Source organism: Pleurodeles waltl, chromosome 7 (assembly GCF_031143425.1).
Source record: "Pleurodeles waltl isolate 20211129_DDA chromosome 7, aPleWal1.hap1.20221129, whole genome shotgun sequence".
NCBI classification, from domain to species: domain Eukaryota; kingdom Metazoa; phylum Chordata; class Amphibia; order Caudata; family Salamandridae; genus Pleurodeles; species Pleurodeles waltl.
The window spans coordinates 295,990,294-296,013,476 of record NC_090446.1 but is presented as its reverse complement, the minus strand read 5'-3'; the positions used below and the strand labels follow the sequence as shown (position 1 = coordinate 296,013,476).

Here is a 23,183-nt window from a genome sequence, read left to right as displayed (position 1 = left end):
ATTCTATTTTATGTGGGGATATAGTTAAGAACCAGATGTACTAAGGTATTTTGTTGTTGCAAAGGCTCCAATTCCATAAATAGGCGCCCTTGCAATTGCAAAATCACTCTTGATAAATACAAAAACCAAATAGTGATTCAGTAACACTTTAGTGAATCTGAATTTTGATTTGGGATTATTTAATGAGTCACTATTTAGAAAGGGGCATAATACAGGGCATGCTATCCAAACAGAGATTTGCAATTGGATGTAGTAATATTTTGTGACCAAAATCCAGTCGCATAATATTCCAATTTTGCCAACTACATTAAAGTAGTGGCAACCCATTCTCAAACAGGAAGCGGCGCAAAGGAATCCCTTCCCCTTGGTGAATGCTGACAAAACCAATTTTCGGTTAACTGCATCCCAAAGATGGCATTCAATGGTAATGAGTCACAATTTGTGACATACCTTGTGAATATTGATGAGGCAGGTCTGATTGCAACACATTACAATTCAGAATTTTGTGAACCAACCTATTAGTTCATTAGTTCATGCAAAATGTCACCCTCGTTGCAAAAGTACTGGCCACAAATTGCTTAGTTTCAGTACATCTGGACCCCTGTGATGAATGGTTTAGTAAAATCGATAAAAAATATTTTAAAAAGATAGTGGCCTGTTTAATAATTCTTGTAAACAGGTGCCGCAATCCATAGTGAACAGAATACTAACAAAAAGTTGGGGAAAACATATAATAAAAAAAAAATGATTTGCACTCAGGGCATGTACAAGAAGAACACTACGAGAGTCTGCCCACCTCTAAGCTACATATCTAAGAATTGCATCTATGTCATGTGTGTTTTTGTTGCTCCAAAAATCAAGAAGGTACTATTGAGAACCTTTGGCCAGAGCACCTATTATCATATATCCACGTCCTCCAGTGGCTGTCTCTGCAGCTCTGTTGCAAGCGTCCTAGAGCGCATGGCATGCTGACACTTGTGGCCTAACTGGCACTGTGTTAAATGTTTCATCTTCAGATTCCGAGAGTCCATAAGACAAGGATGGGGTCTACTCTGAAGTGTGAGGTCCTCGCCCATGCTTTCATCTGTGACAAACAACCTTTTCATTTTTAATTAATTCTCTGAATTAATGCATGATCTCACTGAGGAAAGAAACATCTAGTTGAGCTGCGAAAGAGATAGCACAGAGCATTTAATCAGGTTCATCTATGAAAGGGGAAGGATTTAGCTTCAAAATTAACGTGAGACAAATCCCTTGACTTTTTTCAAAACAAGGCTACATCACAAGAACCACTTCACTCCAGAATTATGAGGTTAAAATGAAGGCCAAATTAACTGGCACAGTCAACCACCTCCTGCAAGGTGGATTCCCATTAATAATGAGTAACGCTACAAAATATGATTCATAGTCTTCATAATATCCTTGTTGTGATTGCAGAAACACAAAGGAAAGTCACATATTCTTGGGAGGCAAACCATACCTTTTATGTCATCGCCCATCCACTATAATACGACAGTGCGGCTCTTCCACACACCTATTAATAGCATCTCTTCAAAATTGCATAAGGAGGTAGAATTGGGACTTTTCTTCTTGTGCAAGTCTACATTTAACCTTATTTGGTCATCACAATTAGAAGAAAGATTCTTGGAGAGAAACAAAAATGAGAGACACTAACTTGCGTCCAATGAAAGATGTTTCCAAGTTGAAGAGAGGTGGGGTACACAGAGCAGTAAATGAAGAAAGATACTTGTAATCAATGCTTTAAGGAAAGTTCAAAAAGAAAAAAGGAAGAGAAGGATACTGGAAGGGAGACAGAGAAGAAGCCAAACTAAATGAGAAGCAATAAAGTAAAACAAAATATTGACAACCTCAGGAGAAGAGGCAGGACTTTTTTGCAATAAAGTCTCCACGTTTAATGGTGCAGCTGACTCAGGATCAAAGTTGTCGACCTCTTCCTCCTCTTCCATTCCCTGATCCAGCATATATAAGGAGGATATACCAAACACCCAATAGAGAGGAGAAAAAGGAGAAAAAAAAGACACCAACATCCATCAATTGTTCTGACCCAAACTCCACAAAGGTTTTTCAACAGTGACTGTAATGTAAGTATCCATGAAGGAAAAATGTCAACATCTGATGTGGGGCCTTCTACTCAAACTTAGATTGTTTTTATTATTTTGTTCAGTCTGAGCCAATCTCAATCAACTTGACTGAAGGTAAAACCAGGCATTTTGAGACTCTGTTGTCCCATCTCACTTAGATGAAGTCCTGGCCTAGCCAAGCCAAAGAGTTCTCAGTAAACTTTGTGACAGCACTGGGAAATCAGGAACAAGTCTGAAATGGCAAAGGAATGACGTTCTCCTTTTCACTTCAGCAGTTGTGAAGAAAATACTTTCTTAAAGGACTTAGGGCCATATGTACAAACACATTTTCCCATAAGGACAGAATGGGTAAAACCCTTTGCTACATCTGGCCCTAAGTCTATAAACAAAAATACAAAGTGCCTAGTGTGAAAAAAGTTTAAACATCATGCAGTGAAAAATATGAATGTCTGCCTAGAGAACATGCAGAGACAATTGAGGACCTCAGCACTCTGCTCAAGGTTTCTAAGAAAGGACCATCCAAGAAAAAAGTTGGTAAGCAGAATGCCTCCAAGTGCCACAAAATAGCAGTCTGGATGATACCATTTAACACCGTAAGTAGGAGGGATGCACAAAAATAGATACCTCCTCCCAAAAAGCAGGAAAGGGTAACATAATGGAGACACAAATTAATGCTCTCACAACAGTTGCCTAAATTGGCTTAACCCTCATGCAAGTTAAGACAATTCATTACATAAAAGGATTTGGTATCCTCCTCTGTGTGTGGTGAGCATCGAAGGCCTATTTAGTTTTTTCATTGTACCTCTGTCATCCAAGGGCCTGCAGTATTTGTAATTATGGTGTGTCATCTAAAGTTCCTGGTTGCCTTGTAAGTATCCAGGGTATATTCGCCAAGTGACATCAACATTGTTGTGAACATTTTACCTCAGAGATGTCAATTTCCAAACTCTACCACACAAGAGGCTTTACCTTCATGTTTCCAAGACAGTTCTGTTGTGTTTATTGTCGAAGGTCAGCATGCTGATGGACAGTCGCCGGCATGTCACCGTGGTAGTTTCAATGTTAATTCTAAAAGCTACAACCTAAATCCTTAGATCATCAGATTTACTCCTCCAGCATCCATGCTAATACACAGGTCTTCATGCTTATTACAAGCCTTGTGAGATAATTCACATAGGGTCCATGCCTGTGCTAATTGATTGTGAATCCTTGTTAAGGGCCAGGGGTTTTCATGCTGTTGTAAACAAAAAGGCGTCATGCACGATTCAAGCCAACATTGTTAGATTCACATGCAAATTTCCATTGATTCCACAGTGTTTGGCTTCTACAATTAGTTCCAATGTTTCCACACAACCAGGACTTCAATTGACAGCATAATGGGTTGCTCGTTGGGCTTTCAGACATCTTCTGATGGTTTTATGTGACTGGGCAATGATTATAGATTGTTGAAAATCCATAGCATGGGGTTGCAGCTAAAAATAGCCAACATAATGTTTTTGGATTAGTTCAATGTTAAACGCAAAACCATAATTCCCCTTTGTTAGAGTGGCCATATGTTGCTTCATTCGGCACCAATAGTTTATACAAGACATTTCTACTTCCAGCTGAATAAAGAATAGGGTTGATATTTTGTCTGTTCAGAACACTCACTATAGATACCATTTGTTAATAACTGTTAATCGCTTTGAATATAATTGTAACAACACACAATTTATTGCGACAAATAAATTCACATTTGCTAAGATGCACACACATACCAACAAAGAGAGAAAAGGAATGGGCTGGCCATGGATGAGAAGAAGGATAGCTGCAGAAATGTATAGCTCTCAATCTCCTTCAAGAAAGGGATGGAACGTAATCCCTTATACCAAATGTTCGGCTCATTAGAGATGTGAAAATTAGAAAAGAATGTATATCATTAACTCAGAGATCTTACATGACTTACTTAAGCCTTATTACTGCTGCTGTCAGTACGTTCACAGACACAACACACATATCGGCTTATCTAGTTGCTGTGTGCCCCAACATATTTACTAAACTAAGGGCCAGATGTAGGTAGCGTTTTGCATGGCGCAAACTGCGAAAATCGCAGTTTGTGCCATGCAAAACGTGCATCGCGATGCTCATTCCCATTTTGCGAGTCGGTACCGACTCGCAAAATGGGAATGCGACTCACAAATAGGAAGTGGTGTCCCCTTCCTATTTGCGACTCGCACCACAATGCTAAATTGCTTTGTGACCGCGAACGTGGTCGTAAAGCAATTTGCAGTTACCACCAGTGTCACACTGGTGGTAACACATTCGCAAAAGGGAAGGGGTCCCTATGGGACCCCTTCCCCTTTGTGAATGTTGCCATAAATGTTCTTTCAGAGCAGGCAGTGGTCCAATGGAAAACGGGCTGCAATACAAAAAAAAAAACTGCTTTATTTAAAAAGCAGTCACAGACATGGAGGTCTGCTGTCTCCAGCAGGCCACCATCCCTGTGAGTGCAGAGAATCGCAATGGGGTCGCAAAATGCGATCCACTTCATTAATATTAATGAGGTGGGTCTTTGCGACCCCATTGCGATTCGCAGGCCGTGTCTGAGACACCGTTCTGCATCTGATTTTGCGATTCGAAAATTGCAAGTCGCACCGACTCTCAATTTCCGAATCGCAAAATCAGAAATTTCTACATCTGGCCCTTACTGTTCATAAGCTGTATCTCTCACAGGTGATGACGGGGGTTGGTGTCTGTCTATGGAGGCTCAGACGGGACATTAGGTCACCTATTAGAGAGGAATTAAGGCCACCCTAATGCCATCTGTCTATTTTTGAGAGACCAATTACAGATGTGACCAGCCTGTGGTACATCACCGATGGACTCCTTGCTCAATGGTTTCCATTATCAATATGGAAGTGGGAAAGTTTGAATTAGTTCCTCAATGATACTTACTGCCTTGTCCTACAAGTAGAAGCAAAGCAAAGACTGGTCCTAATTGTCATCACTGATGGCTATCCGTTTCCTAAATACCATTTTGCCATACTGGATGGAGGCAGTCCATTGTCCCATCAGGCAAGATACATTGCAAATCTATAGACAACTCCAAGATCTTGCTTGCTACAAATAGGTATTAACTGATTGAGAGCCACCTTTGTGTTGTGGCAAAGAAGGTAAAATTACACAAGTCTGATTTGACACCACCTAACCAACTTAATATGGCTGACACCTTTCAATGAAAATCAAACGAAGAAGACAAAAATAATTCCAACAATTTACAAAAAACACAAAAATATATTAAGATAGGTCGTTTTGACTTCAAAAGAAGAACCCATCTTACTTGGCAACACTTCTAATATGAGGTTTTAGTTTAGCTCTGCTTGGGATAATGGATTCTAGAAGGACAAAAAATATACATGTAGGTGATAAAATAAGGATGAAATGGTTAGATGATGGAGAGAAATGAATGGGCAAACAAATAATACTTAATCTGTTGATCATCATTTTTTTAAAACTGACCTCAGTGGACCTCTCAGGTGTCCCCTGTGGTGACTCCTCCTGCTTAGGTGAGGAAGACGTTGGTGAGGAAGGCAGCCTTTTTTCCCTGCTTTTTTCTCGGTGCACCAACTTGCTGTTTGGCTCCTTCAGTGTCCTCTTCAGTTCATTGATACTGGCTTGGTGCTTCAGCAGAACATCCTGAGATTTGTCTAAAAACTTTAGTAGAAAAGGAATGGATGAGGAGGGATAGAAGATGACAGAAACTGTTAGCACCCAATCCTTAGTAAAGCATTATTCATCATTCACAATAGGAAAGATTCACATTAAAAACTCAAACAACATGATGGAGTAAAGGGGGTCTGCTCACCAACCATCATGGTAAGGTATGCTCTACAATGAAGGAACATGCATGGGAGTAGTTTTTAAAAACAATTTGTGCATTGTGGCAATGAGAGCTTTTGTGATATGGCCTTTGTTTACTCATGAAGTATGAGTAGGAGTCACAAGATGAGTAATGTGAAGATGATGAGTTAGTTTAAGAACCTAACTGGGCTATGCTTGGTGAAGCAGAAATGGATTATAGGTGGATGAGTGAGCTGATGCCAGGAGAGTTATGGGCAATTAAGAATATGGCAATAATAACCACTTGGAGTATTTATAGCATTAATTAATACACCACATGAAAAGGGTAATATAACGCCAAGAGCGATTGATGAGGGAATGGAGTTAAGCAGTTATGTCAACTACAATATAAAATGGACACGATCCATGGGAAAGCTCAAGCACAGTGAGACAAGATACATACATAAAGTATTGTAAAACAGACAGAAATTGGTTAAGGAATGATCTCAAAACACTTATGCAAAAATGTAAACAAGCAATATATGATAGCATGTGAGGATAAGGACATGCCCATGCAATGAGGAGAATGGATTTCTTGGGGACTTTGCACAATGTCTACAAAATAAACCACTGCAGAACATGCACTCTGTCACAAGACGTAGGCAGGAAAACAAAGAATTAAACCATATCTATTGAAGACAGCTATTTATGAAGGAGTGTACAATACCAAATATATTCCAAAAGACTCAGTGGCCCATTTGGACACTTCTGTATAGTATGCATGCGTCACCAGAGTGTACGTTCCAAATCCAGTCATGGATCTCTGAGTAAAGATTTGCATGGCTGCCATATATTGATATTTAAAGAGACTACAGTGAGGTACACATTGCTCATCCTGGAATGAACATCCAACCTACTCATAAATATCTGCATATAGTGTACGTTCACAATCCAACAAAACTAACATATCCAGCGGAGATGCCACAGTAGTGCATTGACATAAAACACTAAGGCATGGATATGACACACAGCCAGACAGGAACATGAATCCTTTAGGTATAGATTTCGCTTGAGGTCATTGACACCCTAATTGGCTATTATCACCCAAGAAGAACAAAGATCCTAGCTTTGTATCAATACATCAGCCCGAACAGTAATAGCAATCAATTAATGGTAAACTTGTTATTAGAAGATACCCCATTCTACCATAGACATCCCACTAGGTCAAGAACTCCCAACATAGGCTATAATTACTTGTTTGACCTTCACAAACCAGTTGCCTATAAATGTCCAATTAGGGCTTGTATCAATCACCCAATCAAACATGGATACTCTGGCTGGAGAGCTACAATCCACAGTGAGATCTAGGAGGGAATATAGATTTAAATGTTATTAGGGGCTGGAATGGGGAAAGGTTTGAAAGAAAGAGAATTGTTTTATTTATTGGAATATCAGACGTTTGATCTGGATAGCCAGGGAGGGGATTGTGGAAAACCTTTGCATAATGCCCCATTTTGTAAGCATTGTTAGGTATTGTACCGATCATGAAACATCATTAAAAACTTCACAGGTGGTATCAACCAAGTTTTATGAAGTCCAGATAATCACAAAGAGCATTACGTCAGTCAGAATTCTTTGTGCTTTGTGAAGTAATAAATTGCAAATTTTACGAAAGCTCTAGGAACTTCAAAGTTAACAGTATAGTGATGTGAAAGTCCGGGATAGTACGTCTGGTATTCCACTAAACACACAGCTGGAGGAAGTTTCAGTGCATGCATTGTTGAGGTAGCAAAACGTGCAGGAGGAGAGGGACTCCACGGACAAACGTTGAATACCTCCTGCTTGTGCCGTGGTGTGGTTTCCTGTTCCGACTGGCAGCGGATAGGGATTTAAAATAAGCAGTGGGGGATCAATGTGATGTTATGACATAAGCAGCCTGTCCATCTTATCCCAGGGAAGGTTCTAGAGTAACACCAGTTGACTGTGTTACCACATTCTTCATGATACTAACATCACTGTTTTTATGGAAGACTCTCCGCCATTAACAACACACATTGATATGGAGTTCAGCAGAGTGAAGCCTCGACCAGCATTACCATGTCTATGAACTAAAGCCCCCCTATTGATGGGCATACTCTCAGTAGCAGCATCCAACATTGTGCAAGTTTTTATATCCAGTGTCTGACTATTGCTATATGACACGAACAGCACATGCTCTGCCATTGTTGTGTTGTGCTAATGCTGCAAGACTCCTATAATGTTATATTGCTTTTTCTTTTAGCAGTGATCATGTATTATTTGAATTTTTGTCACTTTTATTGTATCAGTTGATGACTTACTCTATAGTCGGTGTCTTGAACTGTGAGTTAAGCTCATAATGCATGTGTTCAATTGACCAACTATATGCTACTATGGCGGTGATTCAGTCTGTATGTGTTGTGGGTAGTCGCAAAGGAGCGTCATCACAGGAGGAGCGGTCTTTGCCACCTTTCTTCAGACCCAGGGGTGTGGAAGGCAGGCACATCTTGCAGACAAGAGAGTAGCTTTAATGTCATCTGGTCCCATGTAAGACCATTCATACAAGGTGTAAGACAAACAGTGGCATTGGAGGAGGTCTATGTGGGAGCTGTTTTAAAAGAGGTGAGGCATTGAGTCCCATTAGAGGAGCTTCGAAAGGAGGCTATGCTCTATGACCTACTTCTGAACTGACTGAACCAACGTGGAAGGACATGGATCTTGTGAATGTGTGTGTGTGTGTGTGTGTGCGTGTGTGCGCATGTGTGTTTGTGTATGAGTTTGTTAAACGGCACTTACCTGAAGAATTTGGAGTAGTGTGGGGATTGTGAGTTGTTGTGCTCTGTGTTTTCTGATACGATGTGATGGAGTGTGTGATGACATATGCTGATGGTGGAGGTCTGCAATGTGGAACCATAAATTGAGAGTGGTATGTTTTGTAGTTGAGTTTGCACAGCAGAAACCTGTTGTTACTATAAAACTCTAACCGTGTTCGCTCTCTCACACTAGCATTAGCTATTGATATAGACTCATCACAATTTATTATTGGTGCCATTGTGACAAAATCAGACAGTTTTATAAGATATCAAAATGACTAACTAGCACAGTAGACAGCATCACAGAAAAATTACATCACTTGACTACTGATCTTTGTGAACCAGAGAAAACTAAACACAATACAACAACATATACAGTAAGACCCTGAAGAAATGACAGGATAGGCTGTATGATGGAACCATGCGTGCCATTACCACACATGTTTTTACAACACGGCCGGTACAATGCAGGTACCGTTATCACGCGTAACATTTACCACGCAGGATTGTACAACGACTACACCTTTTCCATGCATGCCTTTACAACAAATTTCAAAGCAAAGGGATCAATGGTAAAGGCGTACGCGTGGTAAAGGTTTTGCAAGTAAATTTAAGTATTTTACAGGTAAGTATAAACCTTTTTTATATAAATTGTTTATAGTTTCCAGTAAAATACTTACATTTTTAGCGGTAAAGGCATGCATGGTAAAGGCACAGGCGCAAGTAGGTACAAACCTTATAAATATTTATATATATATATATATATATATACACACACTATTTTTACATAAATATGTATATATACAGTTTATATATATCCACATGAATAAATAACTGTGAAAGTGTATATAGATTTTTTATTTATATATGTATATATAGTAAGTACACACATACACACACATATATATAACCTTATGAACCCACTACCCAAAACCCAAACACACCCTAAACCCTAAAAAATCCCTTGCCACCCAGATCCCATACCCACCCTAAACCCTACAATTACCCTTGCCACCCAAAAACTCAGCCCCACCCTAAATCCTAAAATTATCTTTGACACCAAAAAGCCATACCCACCCTAAACCCTATAGATTCCCTTGCCACCCAAAAAGCCATACCCACCCTAATAACTCCCTTGCCACCCAAAAACACATACCCACCCTAAGTACAAAAAAATCCCTTTTCACCCAAAAACGCACACCCACCCAAAACCCTAAAATGCCACTTGCCACCCAAAAACTATATCCGTCCTAAATCCTAAAATTACTTTTGCCACCCAAAAACCCAAACCCACCCTAAATTCTAAAAATACCCATGGCACCTAAAATCCCAAACCCACCCTAAACCCTAAAATTACCCTTGCCACCCAAAAACCCATACTCACCCTAAACCCTAAAAAAAATCTTGTGCCACCCAAAAACCCATACTCACCCTAAACCCTAAAAAATCCCTTGCCAGCCAAAAACCCATACTGACCCAAAACCCTAAAATTACCCTTGCCATCCAAAACCCCATACCTATGGTAATCTCTAAAGTTACGCTTGCCACCGAAGAACCCACCCTAAAATTACCCATCCCACTCAGAAACCCATATCCACCCTAAACCCTAAAAGATCCCATGTCACCCAAAAACCCAAACCCACCCTAAACTCTCCAAAACCCCTTCCCAGCCACAAATCTAAACCCACCCTAAAAAACATGCTTGTTACTTAAAAACCAATACACACCCTAAACCCTAGAAAATCCCTTGCCACCCAACGAAGTTCGTTGTAAAGGCATGACTGGTAAAGGTACAGGCGCTGTAAAATCATGTGTTGCAAAGCTTATGCGTGGTAACGGTACCTGCGTGGTAACAACTGAGTTGTAATGGTAATGGTAACAGTTGTTTTGTATTGGCTGTTTCCTGGCAGGATTGGACATAACCAGACCTTCCCCCACAATCTGCGCGACACAAAAGGAAATAACTTCTACCTAAGTGAACTGAGACAAGCAGATTCAGTCCCAAACTCACTTAATAAATTACTCACATTCACTGAAAAACTCTCTATAGAGTCCAGACTGATAAAGCACTTGTTCATGGTATCTTTTTTCCGACTCCGAGAACAAACAGATATCCACCAAGGCTCTAGATAGTAACCAGCATTCCTTACAACTATGAGAAAGATTGTGATCCTGTCAGCTGGAACATGTTCCAGATGTGATAATTTTATTGCCCTCATAGATTTCTGCAAAGATGATATACTGCACTAGCTTTGTGGGCCCTAACAATTTACTCTTCAGTTATTAACAGAATGGTGGAAAGGTTAAGTCGAGCCAATGCTGCATCACGTGTCCATTACATATTTTAAAAGTACTGGTCAGCAGAAGTATTTTCCTGGAAAGTAGATTGTGTTCCACAGTGAACTGCTGGTCTCAGACGGAAGATATGATTCTGGCACAATGGTCGAAGTGATAGCAAAATAAAAAGCAAAGCCTTTTAATTCATACCAAGCTGACCGGGCTGACAAAGGTGAAAAGGTGCACAGATACTTAATTGGGCATGTGCAACTGATTACTAATATTTTGCTCACAAGTATTAAAAGGTAATGGCTTTGAAGAAGTTTGAAAGGGAGGAGTCTTGCATGTGGAGCATTTCGTCCTAAAGCGTTTGTTATCTCTCCAAGTTTCAGCGAGTCTGTTTTAAGAAGCAAGGCACCTCATTGACCTGTATGGTGTCAGCAGTTAAAAGAGGCCTTATGAATGGTGCCCAAGGTACTGCATGTGACCCTTGTGTAATCAGCAGACAATGAAGCAACAAGATCACAGGTGAAATGTGCCAAAACAATAGTTCCTGAACTAAAATATTTTTGAAAAATCATACAAAAACAGTGACGTCACTCTGCTGGTCCAGTTTGTGCCTCAAGTCTTTCTCTCTAGGATCCTGCACCAACTAGTCTCCCTGGCACTTCTCATTTACCTTCATTGGAACGCCTCTTGTGCCCTGGTCTATTTCCAATAGTGTGATAATCGTATGGCTTCTGCTGTACTCAGGGACTTGCTCTTCTCGTTGCGGGACTCCTCTCTAAGAGTACCTTTGCCTCTCCACCTCATCCAGGACGACCACAATTCATGTGGTGTCATCACAGTCCCAGACCCCCTTTATAGGCCTTTGGGTATTGAGTTGTCTCATCTTTTTCTGTTTGTTTTTTCGATGTGATGTAGACCCAAACAATGCAATTCTTTCAATTCCCGACGATTTCTCTCGCAGATCCCCCTTCCTGCAGACTTCATATATTCAATTATTTTGGTTCTACTGCTGTGGTCGCATGCTACATGGATTTACACCTGCTCTACCCCATCCTGACAAAAACATCCTTGAGCTCCCTTAAGAGCCACATCTTTGGTCATTGCATCCTTGATAAATGTGGACAGGCTGGTACTTTTCACCAACCTTGCAAGACTGATAACTTGTCCTTATCTACCCACTTAGTCTGTCTTTCAGCTGTTGGATGTACCTCACCCTCACCACGCATCCTCACATTGATAGCTTTTCCACAACTCCCCTTGCCTTCTCATTTACTGTTTAGAGACTAGAAACTTCCAACACTTCCCATCAAGTCAGTTAATTCTTATCCTTCACAGCCTGTTACCCCAACACTCTATGATTCTAAAATTTCATTGGCCTGCTACTCTTCCTTGTCAACTTCTTTAGGACTCATCCCAGGACTTCTGACCTACCCTTCCTGAGGAATTACCCCATTATCCCTCCAGGCCGAAACGTCATCCACTACGTTACTGTGAAACTATATTTGATTAATTCTTGTTAGTGTTGAAACTGCCTATTTTTCTTCAATACAGCGTGTGACACCTTGTTGTTATTTTAGTCATAAGATCACTAAATTTGTTCACATTAGTTATTTTTTCAGTTTGTTGGGTGAATCACCAAATCACTCAGCCACTTTTCTCACATACACTCTTTGTTGCCAAACAATGTTTAATACCCCTGTCTCTCTCTCACCCTCTCTGCAATGTAACTTTGTATGAATAAATTACTATGTGTATCGACTAATAGTATTAGGAACCTGCTATAACACGTTTCTTTGAGTTGTTATTTCATTCATTGTTTTTTGTTGGATTTATCAAAAATGTCTTAGTCCACCAACCAAGGATTTGTCTTATATTTATCGCAGGTAGATGGGTAATTCAATAGGCTACTTTCTTGTATTAGCATGTGTGACAGTGTGAGGCACAGAATAAGGCTCCACAGTTTCCGTGGTAGGCAAAGCAAACATATCCATTTCAAGCTGCAGATTTCAGATAAGCCACCACAGGGGAATGTAGGATTTAAAGCCACATTTTTACGTGTGCCGAGAGGCTGTGAGCTACCAGTCAGTTCACCACTGTATTCCATAAGCTCTATTCTCTGAGGCTGTTCTGCTTTACCGGGATCTGGAATGCAGTTACCTGGTGGACGTGGCTCCACTAATGCACATTTTCTGTGCCGTGCACCCATCCTATGCCAAGCTGGGGACATTTGAATGTATACGATGCCTGCAGGACAGAAACGTTTATGGCAGAGTATCCTAGGCCTCCTCTTATGTTCCCCTCCCTGTCGTCATAAAATTATACTCCAAACAGAGCTCAAAGTGGGGGGATCTATGGAGAACGACATGCCCGTACGTTTTAATTTAATAAAACCAGTTTCCCTTATCTTTGTTAAAAAATACCATCCCAGAATGCTGGATGGAGACAGGTGAAATGGCTCAGCTGAAAGTGAAAAGGAGGGGTCTTCTATGGAGTTGATGGAGGAACAGAGAGTTAAAGAAGAAACAGGGATTCCTGCTACCTGAAAAAATGTAATGTGTGTGACTGGTTAATCACCAAATGTAGAGGCTGTCTAGAAGTTAATTTAGTATTTACTTGATGGAGTCATTTGAAAGTTCATGAAGACGAACAGGCATTCTTTTTGAGAGGATACAAAATTATTTCTGGAGTTCGTGTTTTAATGGACACAAAAATATTTGCACTAGGTGCCGTCTGATCGCTTATTACTAACAATAATACGCTGGAAGCACTTGTTTTTTAAAAAAAACTATATAGTTTTGCACATTTTTGGGACAGCTTATATTATGCTATGTGTGTTGCAATTTTAATACTGACTTACATATTCATAGTGCTTGTTGTTACAGGCTGGGAACTCGTAGCACTAAAAATACCCAAGTCACTATTCTCCACTGCACCAACCAATTTTCTAGTGTGCAGCTCTCTGGCTACACACAACTATCTGCAGTGATCACATTAGTCAATAGAGGTTTAATATATTGGAAAATAGGGATTTTTACCCTGATTAGTTTACCTTTAATTTAGTTTTCATATAAGGTGTGTACATTATTTTATCTGCACTTAACTGAAAGTAAAAAAAATTAAAAAATAGTTACAGAATATTTTTTCCTCTTAGCCCCATCTTGGGGAACATCTCTACAGTCACTAGTAACTCCCACCCCCATTGCACTCAGGATCACAGTTCCCATACTTTTATAAATGCACTTCGACTGCAGAATCTGATAAATATAACTCTTTTACTCCGTTCTGAGAGAGTTTACAGAGAGGGACTCAGATGGCCATGGAGATTAAGAGGGAAAAAATACATAATTGTTTTATAAACATAGAGAATGTGTGTGTGTTGCCTACAAAACACTGTTAGTATGTACAGTATGCGCCCGTCTAGACATATATAGTATATAGTATAAGAGGGTTTTAGACAAATAAGATATTGTTGTCAATATAGGCAATGAAGCAACTCCCTAACAACCACCTCTGGAAATGTGGCTGCCTTCATCACTTGTACTCCCACTATAGCACCCCCCTTACTCCCCTTGGTGGTGGTGACCTGGGCTGCCGTCTACCTTGGCTTTGGACCGTTATTGAATGTGTATGTGATCAAATTAATTTGTCCATTCATGTAGCTGGGTATGCAGTGCGCGCCTGTGTGTGTGTGTGTGGATTCATATACTCTTGTTCGCGTGCCTTGCTGTATCCACCTGGCACTGCTTAAAACACCTGTAACAAGAAGGCAGTTTACCTGGACTCAAGGCTAGCATAAGTTCCAAATGATATGCTCATCTTGAGCACTTTGAGTGCTAGAACAGCTACACTCGGATCTATTTACTGGTACTGGATGGGGAGGCTTTTTGCAAGACCCACTGTGCTGAGTGCAACAACTATGTCTGATGTGATTTTATGGTCTGAGTAGGTAAAGTAACACTGAATGAAAATGTTGATGCATGCGATGTGGTGCCGGGGCAATTATACATATTTTTATCTATTCTTTTCAATCTATGTATCTCACCTGCTATCACTTATTACTGAGACTGCAGATGTACTATGTGACAATCAATTACTGTGCTCTTTCTTGCCTCAACACCAATCTATGGATTGAGTTGCATGCATCAACGTTTGCCCAAAGAGTAAATGGAACATGGCTGTGGGCCCTGAGCACAGTAACTTATTACTTTGGAATCCCTTTTTGTTAAAAAAAATATATTTCTATCTCGTACATGATGTATATCTATAAATGCTATTGATCGTGACTGTGTTGTTTCAATAGGTTTCGCATGTGGTGAAGAGGAGGCTATGGGCTCTGAGGAGGTTGGCTGCTACAGTCACTCTATTACAAAATGACTGGGTACTTCTGTCTGATAAAGAAAGGCTAACAGAGAAAAGACTGATACTCCCATATGGAAGATCCTAATCACAGGCATATGTTTACTGTGTCCAGTGGCATGGTATTTCTAACAAATTAGTTGGAATGTCTGCCCAGGGATTTGTGCCTAAAGTCGGAGCCCATTATCTCACATTTAGTAAATGGCTAACGGCATCCATCTCGTCCTCCTTCTATGTTTAGACCATTAACACCCCACCCTTTCCCCAGGCCGACACGTCCACACCTTCAGCTCCTTGATCTTTGTAGGTGTCGTCACCTCCTCATCATCCTCAGCTTCATGCTTGTTCCTCATCCCATCCAAATCCATGTCTCCATGGTCCCGTTTCTCAGAGTCAGGGCCACCATCATGGTTCTCGTTCACAGAAGTGGGCCTGGAGAATTCTGCAAAGATAAGTATCAATTTGATGAGACTATCAGGCTCTGGAGGGTTACAATCAGTCAGAGGTCCTGAAATTCACCCCTACCACTTAGTGACCTCAAATCTGAACACAGAAACATAAAATGCACCACTTTTTTTAAACTTCATTGCCCTCTAACATATTCCCATCTAACTCATATTCAATTCGATAAAATTTCACTCAAAGAAACACAACACAACAGTGACACCACTAACCAAAAGTCTTATTCCTGCATCACTGAACATATACAGTTCAGTTGAGTCCTAAATTAATAATTGTGCTATCTCCTCACCTGCATGACGCTTCAGGCATGCTCATATTTCCAACCTCGTGGCTTCTGCCTCAATTTCTTATCATCAGTGTTTTGTCCAATCCCACGTCACAAGCCTCCTCTATTTACATAAACTCTCACAAATACCTCAACCAAAGTCTTGATATAAACACCAGTGAGTGTCACTGTTTGACACAGCACTGAAGTATAGCTCTCCTCCATCCCGAATCATGGTCTTGAACTATTATCATATTTTTCCCTCGTGGCTACAAAATTAGCCACTTCTGTGGAATCTCTTTGGTCTCATATGTCTGGAGTCGTACACCTCCTATTCGTTTGTGCACTTCCCATTCACTCAGAATTTATATCATACATCGCCATATATATCCCTCTAGTATCAGTCTTATGTACTGCAATAGGTATCCCTTGCTGGTAAACGTATACTCTTCAGTGTACAACATTTTGTTAGAAGCCTCAAATATTTCAATAGAGATCCCCGTCTTTAACTTCATACTCTTCAGCAAAGTCTCACTAACATAACGTCGGTCTCGTAAAAGTCAGTGTTTGTTTATATGTCACTGCCTGCACACATTAATAGTTGAGTTTCATTTGTTCCCCCATTGCTTGCTTCATATATCGAAATGCATGATGTATTTTAGTCATTATCAGCGTCAACTTTCTGCCTTGTGTGTATGCCAGCTTTACAGCATGTGGAAAGGGAATTAGCAGGCAAAGGCACATCCGATTCTCATTTTGAGTTAGGTGCACTGCCAGAGCATAGCGGGTTTCCTAATCTACAACAGCAAAGAGTGCCTTAATGGAAGAACAAGGTGAACTGACAGAGCTAAGTGAGTTTCCATAGCATAACAGCAACATGTGTTGTAGGTCCCAATTAAAGGGAAATGGCATAAGGCATCAGGCTTTTCAATGAGCTGTTAGAAAAGTGAGGGTTAAATCATGTCTGAGGTACATAGACGGGCGTAATCAGGATTTGTTATGAGCCATTTATGGTCATTACACCAACAAGCATCAAAAGGGCAGCTTGATAGATCATGTGTTAGAACCACTTTGGACTGACAGGCAAAAGTGTCCGGGAGAGGGCGTGTGAGCCCATCTCTAATATCAATGGGATAAACCATAGTGGTAGGATCCCTGAATCAGGTGAGCCTTAAAATCCCAGCTAAAACTAAAGTGTTATACGATTATCTATAGCACACTCTGGAAAGCATCACATAGGCTGGCCAGGCACCAAAATAAAAGTCGCCCCAATCAGTGAAGTCGTTAGCTAAAAAAGTGGCCTGTGCTTGAAATTTTAGGCAGTTTTGATCTTAAAGACACAATATATAATTGCTTCTCAAGGCATAGAAGACTGCACGGAATTTTTTTAATATTAGGGGAATCAACATTAAAAATCTGGTCCAGGCAGAACATAAAACAGGCCCACAAACAGCTAAAAATGGGCCTGCACACTGAACTGTCAGACCAGCCGATCGGGCACAGCTGGATTGCTCTATAGGCCAGTCCCTCCCTGGCTGGGGCCGACTTTAACTTGCAGGTAAGTTGTGAAGCTGCAATCATTATAGAATGTTTGGAGAATGGGTGAGAGTCGGAAACCTTTGACAGGCTACCACTGTCAACCAAGAGCCGTGTTAATAGAAACAAGATCCTGAGGTCTCAATTGTCAGATAACCCAGACTGCTCGATTCTGCACCTGGAACAGCCAGGCTTGGGCTTACACAGTGCCTTTGATGTAGAAAGAATAGCATTAATCAAACTGAAACAACATCAAACACCGTTGCTCTGATGAGGGTTGCAAGATATTGAGCATCTAATGTACAACGCTCTAAGCTTGTTGCATGCAAGTTGCAGCTGTTATTCACTTCCCAAATCTATTCTCAACTAGATAAGTCAGGTTTCAAACAGACACCAATATTCTAACATGCCGAATGAAAGTTGGGGAGATTCCGATAGATTCAGGCTAATAGAAAAGGAGGAGTGCCTGGCTAAGACTGCCCACCAGCACCACTGTCACCTCGAACCCATTTAGGGTCAACATGCTAAGCTCCATTCTTCTTTGGATGTCCTGAAGCCTCTGTGAGATTGTGTTGCTCACAACACTCCTCAGGTTAATGGTTATGAAAGTATCATCGGCACACAGCTACAAATCCAGCTTCTGCATTCCTGGTATCTCTGCCACTGGCTGCATGCAGATGCTACCCAAAGGTGTCAAGGAAGGTGGCCATTGAGTGGCACCAAAATGTACTGCTTGTGTAAAAGGAGAGACCTGAATCTTTTGGAAACCATGTGCAAGAAGAAGGTGAACTAGGCATTTGGTGTTCCCCAAAATTCCTGCAACCGCAGCTGACTCCTTCAACAGAAGAACTCTGTCCCACAGACAGACAACACCTCTAGAAAAATAAACGTCATTAACTTGCCTTCATGCTTGGCCAACAAAAGTTCATCTTAAATGTTTCGTATCAGCAAATCCAAAAAGGAAACTATACTGAGGCGGTTTTGCAGCTGTCCACAGACAGTACATTGTCACTACTGATAATTTAAAAGTGGTTGGGATGTCCACCTGTATCAACCATTTGATTTATAATCAGGGCCGGCTTTGGGGTGGTGAGAGCGGTGTGTTCGCACCGGGTGCTGACTTGAATTGGAGGGCGCTATCCTCAGGGGGGCATTGTGTTTAGCAATAACTTAGAAATTTGTGATTTAAAAGCACCTGCTGAAAAGTTCCTTGAGTGTCCACCTTCAGGAAGCAAATAAAATGTCAAAAGAACAAAACTATGTTTTATGTGGATAGCTGAGTGAATTTGTAAAGCCAGCCTTTGCAAGTGCTTTAAAACAAATGAATGTATGTGAACGGGGGATTATGGAGAGATGAGAGGCATGTTTACTGGGTGGTAGTGAGGGAATCCGAGGAGGTGGTCAAGGGGTGAGCTCCAAAAAAGACTTTTGCACAGGGCGCCATCAACATTATAAAGACCACAGGAACAATCTCCATGACTTGTCAGAGTACGGCAGTTCAGGTTCCAAAGCGGAAGATGAATAGCACAGTACTCCAGTGAAATGTGTGGCTTGTATTCAGTACCTTTTTCCAATTTCATGGAGTTGCGAGTGCTACAATCCAGATGGCGTTATTGTTGTTAGACATTCTGGCTGAGCCCTAGTAGCATTTATGTTGTTGGTTATTCTATTCTCAAAGATAGAAGCCAGGCTCTTAGCCATCACACAGGGACACCTAATAACCACCAGCATACATGCTGCTTGCATACTGGAGTTGTTAGCTCTTTAAATAACTTAATCAACAAGAAAAAATATTTCATTTACTTTGGCAAAGTCTCCTGCCATCCCAATGTCACTGAACTTTAATTTTCTTCTGCACTTTGAGAGATCTTACAAGACAATCCAATTTCCCTAATTTCCCATCTGACTGCATCCTCCTCTCACTGTTACAAAGTATTCAGTAAAGTACAAAGCCTTTTTGAGAGGGCTCATTTTGGTCAAAATATCAATTGGCTATGCTAGTTGTTGAAACACTGTCACCTAGAGGACGTGAAGTAGATAAAAAGAAAAGAGGAACTAATGAAGTCAGCAACCAAGTCAACGTCCTTTTAGAAAATTAGATTTCAATGTCAGAAACCTGGAAGGTGTGGTCTTGGCAAAGGGAAAGACTACAGCTAATAAATGATCAGACCAAGGTAAAAGTACCTGCATCACTTTCATAAATTCTAGGCTAGGCTCATCCAGTCCAGTAAGCTTAGAATGCACCAACGTGTCAAAGCACAAGTTAACAACAAGAAACAATGTAGACAATCTAAAAAAAGAAGGGTCTACAAACTTTTTCTAAAGAATTTTAGATCTTTTACCAACCTAATATCTACAGCTCATTTTATAAAATTGACTCCCACAACATGAAGTGACTTGTTGCTTGTCATACTCATGCATTATCAAGGGTCTGTAAGACACCTAATAGACATAGATCTCAAGGTTTTGGTTGGGGTGTAATCAGCCATTTAGCTGGTGGTCTGCGGAAGGGGTGGCTCTTGGCAAAATGCTGTGTATAAATCTCATCATCATCAGCCACTCTGTGACTTTGCATCCTTCTGCTAGCCAGCTCACACCCTCTAAATAATTCTTAACTATAGTCTGCATGACTTGCACTAATTTATATACGATCTCATGGAACCATAGGGAGACCTATGGTGGCTCCACTGTCACCATACTTTCCCCAGAAAATAATAAAACAGACTTTCACAGAAGTTATTGTAATCATGACAGAAATGGACCGAATCAAACTGTTTGTATATACCGAGAACCAAACCTGCTCCTTTTTATCTGCCCTTTTGTCTACCAAAATGCCTAATGGAATAGCACAATGTGGTGCAGGTCAGGATTCAAGTGAAGTGCCAGATCTAAAAGGACTTTTAAGGTTTAATTAGTATAACACACTGGGATTCAAGATTGAGGTACACTATCAATAGAGCCCTTTCTTTCAGTAGCAGGAGGCACGGCATTCCAGGACTGAACAGCATTAGACAGTTGTGTGGCCTGATAGAGCGGGTTGTGTTCAAAGTCAGAACATGAAGTTGCACTGTATTTCTGTAATACTGAGCAAAGACAAACTGAATTGCCTTGGCACAGAATGCACAGCATTTCTATCACCATGCTGGGGAAACAGATATTTCTCTATATCTGACATAGGTATACCACCTTCCATAACCTTTAAAGCAAAGAGGAGCAGAGTACTAACGAATGTGAGGGAGCAATCAACTGCACTGGCTATTTATATAGTGGAAAAAGACAAAAGAATGGTTGTGTAGCCCTTAAATACTACGTAGTAACATGAAATATGGAGTAAGTCATGTCCACACAAGAACTATGTGTAATGGAGGTTAGATGGGGGTCAGCACACCCAGCAGACAGCCTGCCTCTTATCTAGGGACTTGTTTAGTGATAGCCAGACCTAAAGGAGTGTTAGGCCTGCTTGTGTTTTTGGATGGAAGCAGGGGCAGTGCAGAGTAAGTATAATGTATAATGCTTCTGGAGCTTGTGGTATGTGGCCATCATCCAGTATGCACCATCAATTGTTCTTGTGCATAATGAAAAGGTTTTAACCCTTCTTCCAACAAGCAGGACTGGCTGTCGGCCTCCAAGCACTGACGATGTGGGACCGAGGAATCCACGTTGGGCAGGACATGCCAGAGAAAAGCCTCTATCCAATGAGCAGAACGAACTCACCCCACAATCGCCCTGAGGAACTCAATACTGTTCATTTTAATGAGAGAGTCTGTGAACTTGTACCTACATTTGGTCTAGGTGGAGTTATGGAATCCAGCTCAAACAGGGTGAGAGCTCTATAAAGATAGTTAATCACTGAAATTTTCTTGCAGGCAAATATTTATGTGTTGTCTCTCTTAGGCCCTGTTCAAATCGAGTTCCAAGTTCTTTAGCAAATTGTACACAGAGAAAACACTAAGTAGGCTGAAAGACAGCAGGCTGTTTTCAAGGCTAGGAGCGAAAAGACCATCAAGCCCCGTATGCAGTCATGAGGCACAGTTCTTACAAGTGCACTTGCTACTTGCTGCTGAAGATGCCGGAAAGTAGGGTGCCTTTTCCTGAATTACTGGAATACGTTTCTTCATAAATTCTGGAAAATCCTCTGGCTGTGTAGCTAATACATTTCTAAAATTGGAATGTAAAATGATTGGTTTAGACTTATTAAAAAAGAAAATATTTTCTCAACCCTTCCCCTGAACTCCAGCAGAAGAGGGTCAAGCTCGCTAGTTTTGTGCAATATGGGAATGGTATTAAAGCTTATTTGAGGGCATGTTTTAGCTTTCAGTTTAACCATGTTATGTTCACAAAACTTCACCCACTCCTCAGACTACCAGAAAAGCAGTTGTACTTGATGGTCCATGTGCTGTACATACCTCCATCCAAGCTGCGAGACAAGGTGTATCGTTTGCTAGAAGAGCGCTCAAAGAAGGGAGCGGGCCGATCGATGAGTGCACTCGCTTCCTTGGTCTGTGCCTGCGTTCTGCCGCTGTACCGGAATTTGGAGCCCATCACCAAAAAGCCCTTGGGAGGAGGTTCTGGAGACACTAACCTGAAAAGATAAGTACAAGAAGAGGATGTAGTAAAACAGGCAAATAAATAAAGCATTTTTATTCTATTGCTTTTTTCTGCTCTATATAGACACTTATGTGTCCCCAGATCTACAAAATACCGTTTAAATTCTTGATTTTTTTGTCAGGGGGATTCTATTAAAAAATGGGTGCTCATACAGGCTACCATCTTTGGCATAACCCTCTCAAGGAATTACGGTCTAAAAAGGTTTCCAAAAAGGAGTCTAACTATGTTGAACATGAGTAACCTCCTCTTAAACTAAGAATGATTGAAATCCAGATGTGTAAGTTTACATGGGTTGGTAAGACCAGCAGGCCTCATTTCATCTAGTAAGTTTGGCTGCAATTGTGGATTGAGAAACGGTCATAAGTCAACTTAATTGGCAGATTTATTTTTTAAGAAAAGATGAGAGATACTGAATATTATCGTATCTTGAGTCACCCCCTGAAGGTTTTCAAAGCAGTCCAAACATTCTGTTTGACGTTAGTTTATTTGGGCATTTACAAGCTGTGACTGCCTTAAGTTATTTGCAGTCAATTAAAAAACATCAGTTTTAAACTATTAAAATCTTTTTCCTTCTATTTAAGTAACCACTTTTGTATATTTGAAGAAGGTTTTTCTTTGTTGTATGTAAACATGTACACATAAATACTAAAACAATCGATGAGAGTCGTGGTAATATCAGCCGTGGCTCGTGGGGGTTACAAGGGGCAGGGCGTGTTCGGCAGGCGGGGGGGAATATTAATAACATAAAAAAGGGGGAAAAAAAAAACGCCACTCCCTCGTCCCAACAGCAGGCACATGCTCCCAGCCTGCCCTGCGGCCAATCTCGACGATGCTCAGAGCAGTGTTCGGATTGCCCAGACTGCCCAGAGTTCCCAACCAGGGTGCCCCTAGGCAGACTAGGAGCCTGTGCCTTTTCTC

At 40.9% G+C, this 23,183-nt stretch overlaps 1 protein-coding gene across 13 annotated transcripts in view; it reads right to left on the bottom strand.

Moving 5' to 3' along the window:
• Positions 1-23,183, bottom strand: part of EPB41L1 (erythrocyte membrane protein band 4.1 like 1) — a 458,763-nt gene that overhangs the window by 58,977 nt on the left and 376,603 nt on the right. For 4 of the 13 annotated variants that reach the window (XM_069243684.1, XM_069243688.1, XM_069243694.1 and 1 more), the window contains 5 exons: positions 22,064-22,239; positions 15,679-15,836; positions 7,757-7,792; positions 5,601-5,795; positions 1,869-1,970 (listed from right to left, as the gene is read on the bottom strand). In XM_069243684.1, coding sequence (XP_069099785.1) covers positions 1,869-1,970; positions 5,601-5,795; positions 7,757-7,792; positions 15,679-15,836; positions 22,064-22,239 — 667 coding nt within the window. The remainder of the gene's footprint in view (positions 1-1,868; positions 1,971-5,600; positions 5,796-7,756; positions 7,793-15,678; positions 15,837-22,063; positions 22,240-23,183) is intronic. The other 9 variants (XM_069243690.1, XM_069243695.1, XM_069243691.1 and 6 more) reach the window with 3 other exon arrangements.